At 44.7% G+C, this 18430-nt stretch overlaps 1 protein-coding gene across 1 annotated transcript in view; it reads left to right on the forward strand.

The window, feature by feature from the left end:
- MUSK (muscle associated receptor tyrosine kinase) overlaps positions 1-18430 on the forward strand; it is a 76368-nt gene that overhangs the window by 25090 nt on the left and 32848 nt on the right. Inside the window, exon 6 of the mRNA XM_006117991.4 lies at positions 13590-13714. Within this exon, the coding sequence (XP_006118053.2) occupies positions 13590-13714 (125 nt within the window). The remainder of the gene's footprint in view (positions 1-13589; positions 13715-18430) is intronic.

An 18430-nucleotide genomic window follows, 5' to 3' on the forward strand; every position in this document is an offset into this window, starting at 1 on the left:
TCTCCCACCCATCTGTCAAAACCTCCAGCAGTCTCCTTTCACATTAAGCCTAGCTATGTCATTTCAGTGCAACACAATGAATATTAAAAATATAGAGAAAGGCCACCTAAACAGGAGTTTAATATCAAATGAAATTGCTAAAGGAGCAGGGTGCCAATTCTGTTAGGGTATGTCTACACTATCACCCTAGTTCGAACTAGGGTGATTAATGTAGGCAACCGAAGTTGCAAATGAAGCCCGGGATTTAAATTTCCTGGGCTTCATTTGCATCTTGCCGGGTGCCACCATTTTTAAATCCCCGTTAGTTCGGACTCCGTGCCCGCGGCTACACGCGGCACGGAGTAGGTAGTTCGGATTAGGCTTCCTATTCCGAACTACCAGTACACCTCATTCCACGAGGAGTAACGGTAGTTCGGAATAGGAAGCCTAATCCGAACTACCTACTCCGTGCCGCGTGTAGCCGCGGGCATGGAGTCCGAACTAACGGGGATTTAAAAATGGTGGCACCCGGCAAGATGCAAATGAAGCCCGGGAAATTTAAATCCCGGGCTTCATTTGCAACTTCGGTTGCCTACATTAACCACCCTAGTTCGAACTAGGGTGGTAGTGTAGACATACCCTTATTTACATTTGAATTCAAGTCAATAAAAGCTGCCATTTTATCAGACAATCTCCAATCTGGGAGGGGGGAGGGGAGCAACAGTCCTGCAGAATCAGGGGCCTTTGCTGCAGAATTATTTCAATGTTGCCATAGAACAGGTGGGACTTTGCTTATAGTTCTAGAGTTGTTCATATGATGGCAGGTGATAGAGGGCTTGTCTGTATAAATCAGGGCTTGGCTACCTTTATAAAATGCTACAGCAGCACCCTGAAGCACTAAAAATGCTACCTACATGGACGAGAAGTCTTCTCCCATCAGAGTAGTTACTCCACTACCCTTAAAGGCAGTTGCTGGGTTGACAGGAGAATTCTCTTCTTGGCCTAGAAGAATTGTCTACACCGGGGGTTAGGTTGAACAATCTACACTGAGTGGCTATGGAGGATGGATTTTTCATCAGGCTCTAGCTCTGTACTTGAGTTTCTTTGATCAGGATCTAACCCTGACCCTGAATTTCTTTTTCTGAATATCTTTGATCAAGAAGGACTGAATTGAAAATCTCATGAGAACAAGCTATTTCCAGTCAGGCTGAACATGTTTCGTTCTGAAGGATGGGCAAAAGTTCAGGTCCTCAAAGACATTATCCACGCAGATTCATTCATCCCTAATTCAAACTATTCCAAATCCACTTGTTCTGCTGCTATTTGACATGCCAAAAGACAAACAAATCAACAAGAGGAGGAGCAATATGCCTCATGCTCTGTTACTTGGAGCAAATTTGTTTTAAAGTTCCATCCCTTGTAGACTGAAGCCCTTTCCTGCCTGCAGGTAACTGCTTTTTTATAACTACTAAAATAGTGCCACAGTCCACAGAAATGTTCTCCCACAAGTCACTTATGAAACCTGCATTGCCCTTAAAAATAGGAAGGGCTTGATAGGGGGACCACTCCTCCAGGGGGAATGACCTTTAAGAAGCTGAAATAGAGGTTATTTAAAAAAATACACTATTTCAATATCTGCAGAGAATATCCCTGTGACTGGGTGGACTAGGCTGCGATGGAGGCTGGAGGCCTTCCTGCACCCCACCCCAGCCATGGGAGCTCCTCCAAGCAGGATAGAATGGCAGCCTCTGGCCTGGCAGTTCTTTCTATATTGGCCTGCTGTGCCCTGATTGGCCACCGCAGAGGCCACCACTCTAACCTGCTTGGAGGACCTCTCTTCTGCTCCTATGGTTGGGGCAAGGTGCAGCAAGACCTCCAGCTTCACTGGGGCCTAGTCCACCCGGTCACAATCCCCCTTCCTGTACATTAACCTGGATGCTAAGGAAGCTGAGAACTTGCACATACAGTCACTTTTCTATTTGACAGACAGGTTGAGGACATTATATTGTAATAACGTTACATTCCTTCCATTACTTTCTGGTCTCAGAAAAGCTGATAGTCTTGTATTTTTCACAAATTTGTATTTGTTACACCAGAAACAACTGTCAAAAACAAATCTGTAAAAGATGCATGTTGGGAATGCAGATTCTTGTGTGTGTGCAGTATGTGTTTGGGGAAGCAGAATGCATGACAGGATTTTCAGATGGGAGCAGTTCAGTGCAAATCTGTATTGGGGGTATACAGTGCAGCCCATAACTCTCTTCCTTTGCCCAGTTTCTGCATGATTACTGCACTCTCTTCTCTTCAGGGGACCATAGTGACTAGGAGGAAGAATTTTCTACTATAGGTGGGGCTTCTCTTGGGGGTTCTATAATCTATATCAGAGCAAGGAAGTAACAGAAGTCTCCCATGTCCCAGTCTAGTGCCCTATTCTCTGTGTTATCCTTTTCTGGATGCTTAGAAGCTTTGTTCAGCTTTGTTGCCTGTGCCAAAAAGGTACATTCTCCACCCAGTGCTCCTAGAATTATAGAATCCTAGGGCTGGAAGAGACCTCAAGAGGTCCAGCCCCCTGCCCAAAGCAGGACCAACCCGAACTAAATCATCCCAGCCAGGGCTTTGTCAAGCTGAGACTTAAAAACTTCTAGGGATGGCGATTCCACCACCTCGCTAGGTAACCCATTCCAGTGCTTCACCACACTCCTAGTGAAATAGTTTTTCCTAATCTCCAACCTAGACCTCCCCCACTGTAATTTGAGACCATTGCTTCTTGATCTGCCATCCGTCACCACTGAGAACAGCCTTTCTCCATCCTCTTTGGAACCTCCCTTGAAGGCTGCTATCTAATTTACAGTTCATCTTCAAGTTTGACACAATCAACTCCGGATTAAACAAAGACTGTGAATGGCTTGCTAACTACAAAAGCAGCTTCTGCTCTCTTGGAATTCACACCTCCAGATCAGCTGCTATAAGTAGGCCTCATCCTCCTTGATTGGATCCACCTCGTCATCTCCAGCCTGATCCTGGCCTGCATATTTATACCTGCCTCTGGAAATTTCCACTACATGCATCTGACGAAGTGGGTCTTTGCCCACGGAAGCTTATGCTCCTACACTTCAGTTAGTCTATAAGGTGCCACAGGACTCCTCGTCGCTAATCCTTTTGGTTGCCCTCCGCTGGACCCTCTCCAATGTGTCCACATCCTTTCTGTAGTGGGGGGCCCAGAACTTGACGCAATATTCCAGATGTGGCCTCACCAGAGCTGAATAAAGGGGAATAAGCACTTCACTAGATCTGCTGGCAATGCTCCTCCTGATGCACCCTATTATGTCATTAGCCTTCTTGGCTACAAAGGCACACCGTTGAATTTTCATCCCTGCTGGCTGACACACAAAACTGTGAACCAAACATCATCATAATGAATGACCAATAGTTGCAAGTCACTATAAGGCAACAACTGAAATACATTTCAGTTGAAAAAGCTGTCTTTCCCCAGAGCACAGCTATTCCCCAGACAAGCCCTATGCATGAAGTTTAAACCAGGAAACAAAAAGGATAAGAGGGTCCCTTCAATCCCGAACCCACTCCAGGCCCTCTCTCAGTGTTATATGACAATGCTATTAATTTAAATAGGAAACAAATGAGTATCAGGATGAGCCAGGTATGGCATGTTCAGCTACACACATGGGGCGTGTCTAGACTACATGGCTCTGTTGACGGAGCCATGTAAATTAATGTATTCAGCATAGTCAAAGAAGCTGGGATTTAAATAATCCCCGCTTCATTAAAATAAACATGGCCACCGCGCTGTGCCGACAATCAGCTGATCTGGCACAGTGCGGCAGTCTAGACGCGGATCTGTCAGCTGGGGAAGCCTTTGCCGACCAATCCCTTATGCCTTGTGAAATAAGGCTTACAGGATTGGTCGGCAAAGGCTTCCCCAGCCGACAGATCCACGTCTAGACTGCCATGCTGTGCCAGATCAGCTGATCGTCGGCACAGCATGGCGGCCATGTTTATTTTAATGAAGTGGGGATTTAAATAATTCTGCCGAAGTGACTCTGCCGAATACACTAATTTACATGGCTCTGTCGATGGAGCTATGTAGTCTAGATACACCCTTAGTGCACATCTTATAAACATAGCTGGTACATGTCACAACCATTAACTAGATAAACCCTGACAGGAGTAGCCCAAGGCAGTTTCTAAAGGATAAGGACTTAGATAAAGGCCCAGTTGTTGCTCTGGATCTTGTTTCACTCCATTAATATCATCTGTTTATGAATTCCCCACAAACTGCGATGGGCCAAGCTCAGAATTGCCTTTATAGTTTCTTCAGAGAAATACTAAACTTTCAGGGCTATCCACTGGCTCTGGGTGTGCACATATGGCTCCCACTAAAGCCAATACAGAGCTGCACATTCACTTCCAAAACCAGACTATGCATCTCAATGTGTTTCTCATGTTGCTGTTATTTTTTCAGAGTGCCATTGGGACTATGCTCGAATGGTATTTCTGCTGATCTGGTGCTTTACAGCTCATTTCATACCCAAGCAATGGATTAATAGCATCCCATTAAACAGCACCAATTACAAACATCTGTTCATTTCTTTGTGCCTTTTATTTTCCCGTAGTTGGCAAAGTGCTTCCAGCCAGGAAAAAAGGCAAAGTTCAGGAATTATCCACTTATCAAAGGAGACATGGTGTCAAGAAGAAGACATTGTTGTAAATCAGGCAGACAGATAACGTTGACCGGAATGTATTGTGCTAAATAAACTGATCAAGCCAGCACAAATACTACGTGTATCTTGCACAGATTCACTTTTTAATGTTGCTGAAAAGAAAAAGAACTACCTGAATTCCAAAGGGACATTCAATGAGAGAGCAGACCCCAAAAGTAGTGCAAGAAGTGATTTCACACAAAACAATAATCTTATTTCACTTCCTTTATCCTATTTCTTTGGCCAAAAGCACTGGAGAAGTTAGGAAAGACTTAAAGCCCTGCATTGTGTTTTTCCTCCTTGGAGGATGGTTATAAACACACAATTCAGCTTCTCTTATGACATTTCATTATTATTTTTATTTATTTGTGTTGCACTAGTGGTGATAGGCACTGCACCACTGTACTAGACATTGTATGTCTCAGTTTCAGGGTAATTGCATCTGTATTCCCCCACTGTGATCCCTTAAGGGCATCTACTTAAGATTTCAGGCTCCTCAAGCTCTCTTGTATGGAGACCTATGGTTCTCTCCTTCCTGACAGGATTTAAGGCTGCACAGGTCCTTGCCTTACACTCCGATATCCCCAGAAAGCCAGTCTGCCTGCATGCCAACAGGTGCAATTTGCTTTCTCTCTGAGGGCCATAGCCAGTGTATTGCCAGAAGTGACAAGTTACCACACAGCTCTTTCTTAGCAAGTACATGGATTCTTAAGGTAAAAGCATTAGAAAGAAAACATTAAAAATAAGAACAGACACTACGCACATGCTTCAAAGCTTACCAGAAAAGACTCCAGCTCCGGCTGAGGACTCTGGTATGTGTTAGTCTTTCAGATCTCACAACTAAGTTTCCCTCTTGGTTACCAGTTCATGTCAATTTTTAGATCAGGAACCAGAACCCTGACTGGACAGTTTACCTCTTTCTTGATACAGTTTGGACCTTTTATCTCCAGTTTTTAATCACCAGTTAATGCCTCTCTCTCCTCAGCCCTAGATACAAAAGAGACTGTGCTTCTGTATAATTTGAGTTGTGAAATTTGGATAAACTATACCTCAGGGATTCCCTCCCTCAAATACTTATTGTCCAGAAATTGCATATCTCTCTGACACATTTCCAAATAGCCTTTTGAACATCTTACACTTCCCAGGACTCAGATCTGCCACACTATACAAATACATAGTAAGAAATAATCGATGTCCGGAAAGATCTCACTGTGTAAATAGAGGAGATTCATAGACTTTTAGGGCCAGAAGGAACCATTGAGATCATCTATGTTGTCATCTTGTACGATACAGGTTAGAGAACCTCATCCAATAATTTCTGCTTCCAACCCATAAATTACGTTTAAGCAAGGTTATTTTTTTAAAGAAAACAAGCAAGACTGAGAAAGGATGGGGAAAAGTATCAATATCTCCATTGTACAGATGGGGCTCAGAGGCAGGGAGAGAATAAATGATTTGCTTATGATCATGTGTGAAGTCTGTGGGAACTGAACCCAGGGTATGTCTACACTACAGCGCTAATTCGAACTAAGCTAATTCGAACTAACGCATCCAGACTAAAAAACTAGTTCGAATTAGCATTTTGCTAATTCGAACTAGCATGTCCACATTAAGTGGACCCTGAACTGAGGTTAAGGATGGCCGGAAGCAGTGCCAGCAGGCCATCAGATGAGGACTTAGAGTGTGGAGCTGCTGCCTCAGGCTAGCCGAGGGCTGTGCTTAAAGGGACCCGCCCCCCGCCCCGGACAGACAGTTCTCAGGGGTGCCCCGCTTGCAAAGCAGTCCTGGCTTGGATTGCCCGGACTACCCACACTGGGCATATCACACCACTCAGCCATCAGCCCGGCTGCACTTGCCGCAGGCTGCCATCTGGGGAGAGGGGGCAATTGGGGGGCTGCAGGACAGCTTCCACCCCCAGAAGCCCGCAGAGCCAGCCCAGTCCTCCCCATCGGGGGCTCATGCCCCATTCCTCCCTCACCTCCTTCCACTTACCCTTCCCTAGCCCCCCCTTCCTGATGTACAAAATAAAGAAAACGTGTGGTCAAAAATAGAATCTCTCTTTATTGAACAGAACTCGGGGAGACTGGGAAAAGGAGGTGGGAGAGGGGAAGAGAGAGGGGAGGGCAATTACAATGATCAGAGGTTTGGAAGAGGTCCCAATTGAAGAGAGGCTAAAGAGACTGGGACTTTTCAGTTTAGAAAAGAGGAGACTGAGGGGGGATAGGATAGAGGTCTCTAAAAGCATGAGTGGGGTGGAGAGGGTGCATACAGAAAAGTTCTTCATTAGTTCCCATAATAGAAGAACTAGAGGACACCAAAGGAAAGGAATGGGTAGCAGGCTTCAAACTAGTAACAGAAAGTTGTTCTTCACAAAGCAAAGAGTCAGCCTGTGGAACTCCTTGCTGCAGGAGGCTGTGAAGGCTACAACTAGAACAGAGTTTAAAGAGAAGTGAGATCAAGTGATGGAGGTTGGGTCCATGGAGTGGTATTAGCCAAGGGGTAGGAGTGGTGTCCCTGCCCAAAGTTTGTGAAAGGCTGGAGAGGGATGGCACGAGACAAATGGCTTGGTCACTGTCTTCGGTCCATCCCCTCCAGGGTCCCTAGGGTTGGCCGCTGTCGGCAGACAGGCTACTGGGCTAGATGGACCTTTGGTCTGACCCAGTACGGCCATTGTAAGCTCAGGGCTCAGGGTCGGGGGTCTCAGTGGACCACCTTGATTTTCATGCACACCTGCTCCTGGGTGGCCAGGCTGGCAGCTCTCCTGCCCTAGACGGCCACTTTCCTGTGCCTAGTGCGGAGGTCGTGGACGAGGTCCGCACTAGACCAGGCGGGTGCCCGCCTCTTGCGGCCCTGGGCAAGCTCCCGGGAGCCGCCAGCCTGGTCCCGGGAAGAGGGGGAGGGCTGGGGGGCATCGGGTGGGTGGCTCGAGCCGTGCCAGGTGCAGGGTCTGCTAGCTGGGTGCTGGCAGGCTTGCACCTGGCACGGGCATCGTAGCCAGCCCCTTTAAGGGGTCCGGGGCCGGGAGGGGGGCAATAGTTTCCCTGGTGTTGGCCAGAGTGGCCACCAGGGAAACCTGGGGAGGGCTAGCCTCCCACTAGTTCAAATTAAGGGGCTACACACCCCTTAATTCGAACTAGTAAGTTCGAACTAGGCTTAGTCCTCGTACAATGAGGTTTACCTAGTTCGAACTAAGCGCTCCGCTAGTTCGAATTAAGTTCGAACTAGCGGAGCGCTAGTGTAGCGCCTATCAAAGTTAATTCGAACTAACGTCTGCACTCATATCTTGTAGTGTAGACATACCCCCAGATCTCATATTTTCCACCAGTCTTTTAATAACCTATGTGAGATAATTGTCTCCTTTCCTCTGAGCATTTTTCCAGCGTTTAATTTTGTTTGTTAATCTTTACAAATAACTTGTGCTTGCCACACAAGATGCTTCATAAAAGCATACAAATGTTGTGCAAAGTCTGTCGCTTTCCTTGCCAATAAGAAGTACAATCCTCTAGCTTCCGATCTATCACATTCAATAATGCTTTCTGAGGAATTTAAACTGAGAAGCGTTAAAAAGACAACAAGACTTGGAGTTAGATTTTTCTTCAAAGGTCAGCTATGTAAACTATGGCATTCTTACCCTCTGACATTTCCAATTAATCTGCATGAAATCCCAATAATTCTCCAAATACCATGTCTGAAAAAACATCATACATTATGCTACACTGACATGCATCACCACAGCTGCCATGGAAAAAAATGCATGTAGTCATCAATCTCATGCCAGTCCCAAAACTAGTCAAGTGAGGCACAGTCTTCACAGTTCACATGAGCAGAGTTGATCCCCTTGACAATCCAAACTGATTCTTTGGTAAAGCATGATCAGTGACTTACAGCAGCAGAAGAGGACTCTGGTTAAACATGGATCATATGTATTCCATATGGAATCTGCTTGATCTTTCTCTCTCACAAATACACACGCAACCACCACACGTGGAATGCAGTGGAAATGCCTAGAGGTTCATATGCATCGAGATAGGTGAGAAATATAGTAGAAATAAATGGACATGTCTGACTTTAGCTTGGATTGTGATATTTTGCTACTGCTACAGCAAAATAAATAAATAAATACACAGAATTGGTAAGAAGTATTCACAGGTACAAAGCTGCAGTGATGGTTTTCAATTAATTTATATTACACCAAATTTATATGGGGGTGGATATATATATATCCACCAAATTTATATATATATATCCACCCCCATTTAAATTTGGTGTAATATAAATTAATTGAAAACCATCACTGCAGCTTTGTACCTGTGAATACTTCTTACCAATTCTGTGTATTTATTTATTTATTTTGCTGTAGCAGTAGCAAAATATCACAATCCAAGCTAAAGTCAGACATGTCCATTTATTTCTACTATATTTCTCACCTATCTCGATGCATATGAACCTCTAGGCATTTCCACTGCCTTCCTCATCTATTTCTTCATATGCATCTCTCTGGAAATGTGCTGACTGCAGGATAACTGCATACACACGTATGTAATCTGCATACACACATCCAATCAAAAGGATGTGTAATAGCCAATCAGAATAGAATGATGCGTATAATCATTGTATCATTATTAAGAAATTGGTATTCAGTGATTATGCCAATCCCAGCATTCTGAATGGCTACTGTAATGCAGCCAGTTAGAGTACAAGCGTTTTATTTCATGTGAAGTTATTAGGCAGTAATGCCACTGTTGCCAGCTCTCACAATTTTATCATGCGTCTTGCAATATTTGGTGTTTCCATTAAAGCCTGAGCTCCTGGAGAAAAGTGCCTGTGTGAAAAGAGGCGAGAATGTCAGCTTTCATTTCTTTAAAAACTAAGTTTCTTACTTTACCCTGCCTGTGAAGAAAAGCTTGAAAATATGACAAGTGCACCTCAAAGGCCCAGAAATCAAACAGCAAATAAAAAGCATCCAAATGTATTATTTTTGTTAAAATCGCATGCTTTTAAACATTGCTCTCATGATTTTTTGGCTCCTGACTTATGAATATTGAGAGTTGGCAGTACTGTTAACTGTATTATCATTAAGCAAATTATACCCTCTTAGTCAATCTGTCATTATGCACATTAACCCCCCTGAGTCAATCAGGATGTGCAGGAAGAGCAGACAATTCCATTTCTGTGTAGGAAGAACATATAAAACCACAGCATGCTCATTCAGAGCAATAGGCCTTCCACTTGTAAGCTCCAGTGTTTAATATTAAAGTATGTTTTTTCTTAGCAAGGTAATAGCTTTCCAAAATAACCGTATTCTAGGGCGTGTGCCAAGATTTATGGATAGTAGGACAAACTGCATCGGTGGAAGGTCTGGCTGCATGTTAAATGCTCCAGCTTGCAAAGAAACGTCTCCAATGTGAAAGATGACAGGTGGGAGCGAATCTTCCTATTCGGGTAGCTAAACTTGGACACACCAGGCTCAAGTTAGTGCACTAATAGCAGCAATCTGGATATTCCTGCTCAGTATCCCACACAAGTACCTAGCTTGAGTGTCCATGCTGCAGCCTGAGCCAGAACATCCCCATTGCTATTTTTAGCATGCTAGCCTGAACCCTACAAACACTAGCTCAAGCCCCTCTAGAATGAATCTGTCTACCCAGATTCGATGGCTAACTTGCCATCGCAGTGTAGACATACCCTTGTTGGTCCATGACAAGGGGAGTGCCTAAGTCGGACAACCTCTTGGGGTATGTCTACTCTAGCCACCCTAGTTCGCACTAGGGTGGTTAATGTAGTCATACGGAGTTGCAAATGAAGCCCGGGATTTGAATTTCCTGGGCTTCATTTGCATGATCCCGGCCGGCGCCATTTTTATATGCCGGCTAGTTCGGACTGCGTGCTGCGCGGCTACACGCGACACGAACTAGCTAGTTCGGACTAGGCTTCCTAATCCGAACTAGCTGTACATCTCGTTCCATGAGGCGTACAGCTAGTTCGGATTAGGAAGCCTAATCCGAACTAGCTAGTCCGTGCCGCGTGTAGCCGCGCGGCACAGAGTCCGAACTAGCCGGCATTTAAAAATGGCGCCGGCTGGGATCATGCAAATGAAGCCCGGGAAATTCAAATCCCGAGCTTCATTTGCAACTCCGTATGATTACATTACCCTTGCTAACATCTGCTTGGAGGAGAAGGGACAATGAAGAGGCAAAGTCTTGGCCTCATCTTCCTGCTTTCATGATGGTTAAAAGATCTGGCTCTCAGTCCCCCCATAGGACTGTGCCATTGGGAGGGCTGGCTCCAAAGTTTCCTGAATTCTGCTGAGAGCAGGGGAGCTCTCTTCCAGCCCTTAATGCAACCCAGAGCACAACTGCCAATATCAAGACTTTAGATAATTTTCAAACATTATGAATTCAGTGTTCTGTGTCCGTTAACCCTATCTCGACAGCGGCAGAGCTGGCAAGGCCTGTAAGCACAGCTGGCATGTGTTGGATTCCCCACAAGTTCTGTGCTGGTCTCTTCCTCTGCAGAGCTCAGCAGGGATTCACTGAAGTGCAGACAGCGCTGTGAATACCTGGAATATCCAGAGCTATTACAGTAAATACTGTTTAAAAATAAACGAGAGGTTGGGAACAACTATAAACCCTCATGCTTCAGGGCATAAGTCAGACTATGGAAATTTCAGAGGACACTAAATGAAATTAATGGGTAGCAGGTTTAAAACGAATAAAAAAAAGTTCTTCTTCACACAGCGTGTAGTCAACCTGTGGACCTCCTTGCCAGAGGAGGCTGTGAAGGCTAGGACTATAATAGAGTTTAAAGAGAAGCTAGATAATTTCACGGAGGTTAGGTCCATAAAAGGCTATTAGCCAGGGGATAGAAATGGTGTCCCTGGCCTCTGTTTGTCAGAGGCTGGAGAAGGATGGCACAAGACAAATCACTTGATCGTTGTCTTCAGTCCACCCCGTCTGGGGCAGCTGGTGCTGGCCACTGTCGGCAGACAGGCTAGTGGGCTAGATGGACCTTTGGTCTGACCCAGTACGTCCGTTCTTATGTTCTTATGTGACTCTCACTCTTAGGGGCTAAGAGAAAAATTTAGCTGAGGGCAAGTTATCCCTGAATTGCCTACTATGGGGTTTCTGGCACTTTACTCTGGCCATTGTCGGTAGCAAGGCTATTGAAGTCGACGGTCTGAGCTGGTCTGATAATCCCATATGCCAGGGCTCCCAGATTCTAAAATACCTCCCGGTTCAATCCCAGGGTGCGTCATTTTGTGCAGCTTCATCTGTTGACATCCCTTCATGGTGGGAAACTGTCACTGGTTTTTTCCCTCTCTGGGCTCTTCAGTCAGTGGTAGCAGCTGGAGGAAGCAGGAACCTATTCCAGCTCACCTCAAAGCAACGGGATCTGCGGGGAATTAGTGGCCTCATAACAACTCCTTCCATAATGACACTGGGAACCTAGTGGAAATCAAGCTACTGAAAGGAGCCAGGGGCTGTTGGGATGTGTGTGTGGGCAGACAGTCTGGAAGAAGAATTGCTGGGGAAGGGGGAGGAGAGAACTTGGGGTGCTCAGGGGTAGGAGAAGGAAACACTTGCAGGAGGTGGGAGTATATATGGTTGTTGGGGAACATTCCCTCATTTTGTCCTTTCTCCCCAATACCCCCCCCCCCAATAACTGTGTCCTACATCGTTTGTTTCCTTCTGCCCTAGGAGTACCCAGGGATGTGAGGTACTCACCACCACCAGCCTCTGGCAGCATAAACACTGCCTTCCGGGCCTCCACAGGCCTTGCTCCTTCTGTACAGGTCACAAGTCCTCAGAGGGTTCTCTGCAGTGCTTGGCCCCTTCTCCAACAAACACTCCCAGAACTGCCAAGTTGGCTGTTCCCAAAAAGAACAGGAGACAGCAACATGTACAATTCAGCTCTGGGCCAGCACTTTGCTTACCACCGCAGCACTGGGATATGTTTACAGTGAAAACATAAATACATTTATGATCAAAGATTAGAGATTCAGGAGACTGAGAATGAGGGCAATGGAAACAAATGGTTAAATATAAAACAAAATCATAACACGCTGTGAAGAGACTAAACTTAATCTGAAGTCTCCTGACTAAAGAAATGTCTCTCACCCAGAGCAGGCCAAGACCCCACTTCCATGAATACCAGTTCACTGTCTGATTACAGTACTTCCTTGTTGCTGAATGCCCATGTGCTCTTTTCTTTTTAGAAATACCGCCGCCAAAGGTCATTTTCTGTATTGTTAGACATGACAACTCCTATGGCTTGGTTTTTTTTTCCTGTGACCTCCTTCCTCTTGAGTTCATATCTCTCTATTAACATTTGACTTTGTATGTAAATGCTGTGCTAAATTACAGTGCTTCATTTACATCCTGATGGAGGTGCCAAGTACAATTCTACCTGAACTTTAATGAAAGGCCTTTCCCCTACACCTTGTTAATGGTATGCATGACTGGTTTCTGCTGTCCCCTTAGGCGACAGCTTAAAATAGGTTTCACTATTTGTAGACCAGAGATCAGGTTATGTTGCATAGCAACATAGCTTGCTGTGCATTTATTGTAAATCGCTCCACATCAATGGGTTTATCCCAGTACATGAAACTCTCTGCTCTCCACATTCTTGCACATGGCCTCTCCTCTGCAGTCTACTGGAGCTGGCAACATTTGGCTAGAACTGTGTAGTATTGTGTAGTTGGTGAGATTACAATCTTGGGGTAAGAAGGTCTCTCATCCACTGGTGAATCTACTTATTCATTTTTATTCATTATAGGACTTGGACTGCCGCCTCTACCAAGATTTACGGCAGAGGAAACATCCTCATGTTGGAAAAGTTTCTAAGCTTCAGCTTTAAATAGTCACTTAACTATTACCTTTCTTTTGTCAACAGTTTTTGCCAGAATCCTGAAAGCTCCTGAATCCCACAATGTCACCTTTGGGTCTGTGGTGACTCTGCGGTGCACAGCGACTGGCATTCCCATTCCCACTATCACATGGCTTGAAAATGGAAAAGCTGTAAGTGCCCCTTTTATACCTATGACTAATGAGGGCTGGCATCAGGGGATGCATGATTTAATGGATCACACACAGAACTGGGAGCCAGGAAGTCGGGTTCTATTCCTGTCTGAAATGACACGGCGGGCCACCTTGGACAAATCATTTAACTGCTGCGTCTCATTTTCCCCATCTGTAAACTGTGGAGAATTATACAGTGTTTATCTGCTTCATGGGGCTGGTGCATCATGTGACCTGTTAATGATCACAAAGTGCTTATTAATCCTTAGAGACAGGGCATTATAGAAGGGTACGACTAAACTACATGGCTCCGTCATGGAGCCATGTAGATTTGTTTTTTTGGCAAAGGGAAATGAAGCCACGATTTAAATAATCGCGGCTTCATTTAAATTTACATGGCTGCCGCGCTGAGCCGACAAACAGCTGATCAGCTGTTTGTCGGCTCAGCGCGCTAGTTTGGACATTCCCCTGCCGACATGAAAGCCTTTTATTGACATCCCCTGTAAACCTCATCCTATGAGGCATAAGGGGGATGTCAATAAAAGGCTTTCAGGTTGGCGCGGAGCGTCCAGACTAGCGCGCTGAGCTGACAAACAGCTGATCAGCTGTTTGTCGGCTGAGCGCGGCAGCCATATAAATTTAAATGAAGCCGCGATTATTTAAATCGCGGCTTCATTTCCCTTTGCCTATCTGTCTAATCTACATGCCTCCATCGACGGAGGCATGTAGTCTAGACACGCCCGAAGAGTGCAATACAGCTGTTATTAGTGATGTTCTGCATAAATAGGTCTGCATATTTGATTTTATGGGTCTTTTCTCACCATCTTGTCTGGCTTTCCTTTTAATGACCCCTTTGATAGGCAGCCAAATAGGTCAATAATATTAGGGCAAAAAGATTCATGAAAAGAGGACAGAGACTCATGGCATGGAAATGCTGGGAGATGTCAGTACCGGGCTGATATTCTTGTAAACATGGACTGGGGTGAATGGTATGTGCCAGGATGCATTAGGAAAAAAATGTCCTTAAAACAATCTGCCCACACAGATTAGTTATAGGTTCATTATAGGGATGTAAAAAAGTAGTTGATTAGTCGACGAGCTGATAGGCCTAGGCTCATTAGGTAGTTGAGTCAACTACTCATGTTTCCCTCCACCCCTGCTGCTTCTGTATCAAAGGCAGCAAGGGGGGAAGCCAGAGCTGCAGCAGGGTTTGATCCCGGCACGAGCCAGGACTGAGCCGGCAGCCTTCCCCTATCGACTTATCGAGGAGTCAATAAAAATTCTATCGACTACTTGATTAGTAAAATAATCTCATTTTAACATCCCTACTTCATTGATTTCCAAGGCCAGAAAGAACCATTGGATCATATCATCTGACCTCATGTATAACACGGAGCCTTAAATTTCACCTAGTTGCCACCTATCATAAACCCAATAGCTTGTGTTTGGCTAATGCCTGGCTTCCAGAAAGGCACCCAATTGTGATCTGAAAACGTTCAGAATTGGGGACTCCATGCTTCCCTTGGTGATGTAGTCCAATCTCCCTCAATGTTAAACAAGCATGCCTTTCTCTATAGGAATTTGTCTGGTTTTAAAGTCTATCCTTTATGCTTGTTCTGCCTTTGTACTACATTCATTGGAGAGCCTTTTGTTACCTGGTGTTTGCTGCCTGTGAAGGTAGTTATGCACTGTAATTAAGTCCAGCTCTGGATGTTCTTTCTGCTGAACTAAACATTTTGAGCTCTTTTAAGGGCTGGTCTCCAATCTGCTGGGGATTGATGCTGCAGCAATCGATCCACCAGCAGTCAATTTATTACATCTGCTTAGATGCAATAAATTGATCTCTGAGCACTCTCCTGTCGATGTCGAAACTCCACCAGGACGAGGAGAGTAGCCGGCACTGAAGGGAGAGCAGCCTTACCACACACAAGACGCTGCTATAGTATCCCCAGAAGGTGGATATTTTTTACTGCAATTTGTTAATTTTACACTGTATGCCACAGCCCGTGAACACAGGTGATCACAAGCAGAATGCAAGGCAAGCTCCTCTTTCAGGACTAGTAGCTCAAATGCCACACCCTGATTACTAGGAAGAAAATTTGCCTCAGGGATTGACATTGCTACAGGGATTAAGGCGGGGCCACATGCAAAGGAAAAGATGTCGTAAACCATGTGTAACGGCACTAATGGATGACTCCTACATTATCTTTCTAGTTGTGGCAGCTTTGGGACATACATAATCCTCCCATGCATTTGCCTTGTGATCCGTGCTTTCAGCATAAATCACGTGCAGTCCCCATCCTGCATAGTCATGCTCCAGATTTCTGTGTTGTGTTCTCTGGGGCACTGGGCTATGTGTGTTCTTATATTTTTTCACAGCCGCACTCTGCCGCTCTTCGGTCTGAGATCAAGCTCCCATGGAGGAACTGCAGAGCAGCTGAGAAAATAACAGAACGACAGAATTCTCTGCCTTTTTTTGCAGGAGTCATATGAATAGCAAGCTCTGCCCCACTATTAAACAGGCCTCACTCTAAGAAAGGAGCTCTCAGCACAGGATCCCAAATGCCTTTTGTCTGTAGTGGCTAGGGTTGCCAGATGGTTTCAACAAAAATACCAGACACACTTGACATTCCATCACAATCTACATTACATCTTATTTAGAAAATACCGGATATTTCTATTTTCTCATTTTTATTTCCTCAGTTTGTTTCCTGAACAGAAAGCTCAAATACTGGACTGTCCAGTTCAAAACCGGACACTTAGCAACCCTAGTAGCGGTAGCGTATTCTCTCTCCTCAATTTCCTGATCCTTTGCCCTAGCTGGTGATTTGCTAGTACCTTCCCTCTGTGTAGATCCAGTCAATACAAACTTGTCCCAGAGAAAGGAGGGTCTAACCAATACACCTGGCCTACTCAATCCATTTCTTAACTGGGTATTGTTGGGCTAGGGTCAGATCTGCTCCAGTCTCTATGCCTGCAAGGCAAAATCAGTCCCAAGAGGAATGCCTTTCTGACCACATGGCTTTAAATATGGTAAGGAGACCTTTCTTTAATGAGTGCCTGCCTTTAGTCAAGTTAAACGGGGAAACAGGTGGAATTGAGCACATGTATTTAAAGACCGACTTGCTAGCATGCACCAGCGAGTAATTTGAGGATGTGCTCCCTGCAGCCTCTCTGTTGTTGTAGTCTCTGAACACTAATCTGTAATTGTCCTGAAGTTAAAAGAGGATGAAAACTTTGGAGTCATTAAACTGCCCCGGAGCAGAAAGATGAAAGTTCCTCTAAACAGCAGTTGTCTTTTCTATCCAATTTAAAAAAAACCCAAACTAACAGAACTACAGGTCCAATTCTGTTTCCCCTTGTTAGTGATTGTAAGACATCATGGGACTGAACTATAGCTCTCTGTTTTACTGCAAGGGGGAATTAAGATAAATATAAAGATATGGCAAGACCTCTTCTTTCATATGTTCCAAAATGGATTTTGAAAAAGTTTTAGAAAATCCTATGTGAGGAGGAGGGGATTTTTTTAAACAAAGAAAATCAATCCATTTAATTAGGACACTCTCAAGTTCCAAGAAGAAAAATTAAACAGCAAGTTTGTAAGGTATAAAAATACAATTACTTGACGTTTTCAAGAGCTACATCAGAGAAAGAAGATGGACAAGTCAGGGTTCCCTCTAAGATTTTCCATCCATGAGCGGAGAGAGTTTTTCTTGTTCACCAATATTGACGTCATGTGCGCTTGTTCAGATGTGTGCCGCTGTGGCACCTTCCAGTTACAATATGTATATAGTAAGTGCGCACGTGCGCGCGCACACACACACACACACACACACACACACACACACACACACACACACACACACACACTTTAAATGGTTATGGAAGCAAAAATACTAAATCAAGGGTTTATTAACAAGGTGCATGACCCTGCACACACTCCTTCCCCCCCCCCCACACAACCACCCAGCTTGGCACCCAGTCTCACTCCCATTCACCCTTTCTCCCACTGTTCCTGCATCACGGGCTCCCCAACCCCTGCACCTCCATCCTGTGCACCCTTTGCCACTAACCCTGCATTATGCTTCTTTTGCCCCTGTATTCTGCACAATGCCCCCTTCATCCCAACTCCACCCTTTCTTCCCAGCCCAATCTAGTCCAAAAAGTGTAGTACAGTAAAACTCCAATAGTCCGGCATCCAATAGTCCGGCACTCCTGATAGTCCGGCATCAAAATGGCAAGAGCCTAGTGAGTGAGCTTCGGCAGAAAATGAGTCACAAGGTAACAGCGGCAGCAGCTGAACTGAGCAAAAAGGGTAAAAAAGGCTTAAAAAAACTAAAACATAACAGTATACCGTATACAGTATGTACAATAAAAAGGGCTACGAACACTTTATATACAGTATATAATGCATACAGTATATATATAACCAGTTTATAGTACCTCCTGATAGTCTGGCATATCTGATAATCCGGCACCACTTAGGTCCCCATAGGTTCCGGATTATCAGAAGTCTACTGTAATTTGTAGAGCACAACAAATGCTCCCCATTGATTCCAAAGCTCATTCTGCAGTTACAAGTTAATGAATTTAGGAATATCAACCAGAAAATTTCATCCAGCTCTTTTTCTTCAGTTCACATTATTACACTGTATATAGGACACAATGTAGTTATTGATTATATTTCTTATAGTATCTGCATGATTTAGACCCCAG

This window comes from Pelodiscus sinensis, chromosome 6, assembly GCF_049634645.1.
Source record: "Pelodiscus sinensis isolate JC-2024 chromosome 6, ASM4963464v1, whole genome shotgun sequence".
NCBI lineage: Eukaryota > Metazoa > Chordata > Testudines > Trionychidae > Pelodiscus > Pelodiscus sinensis.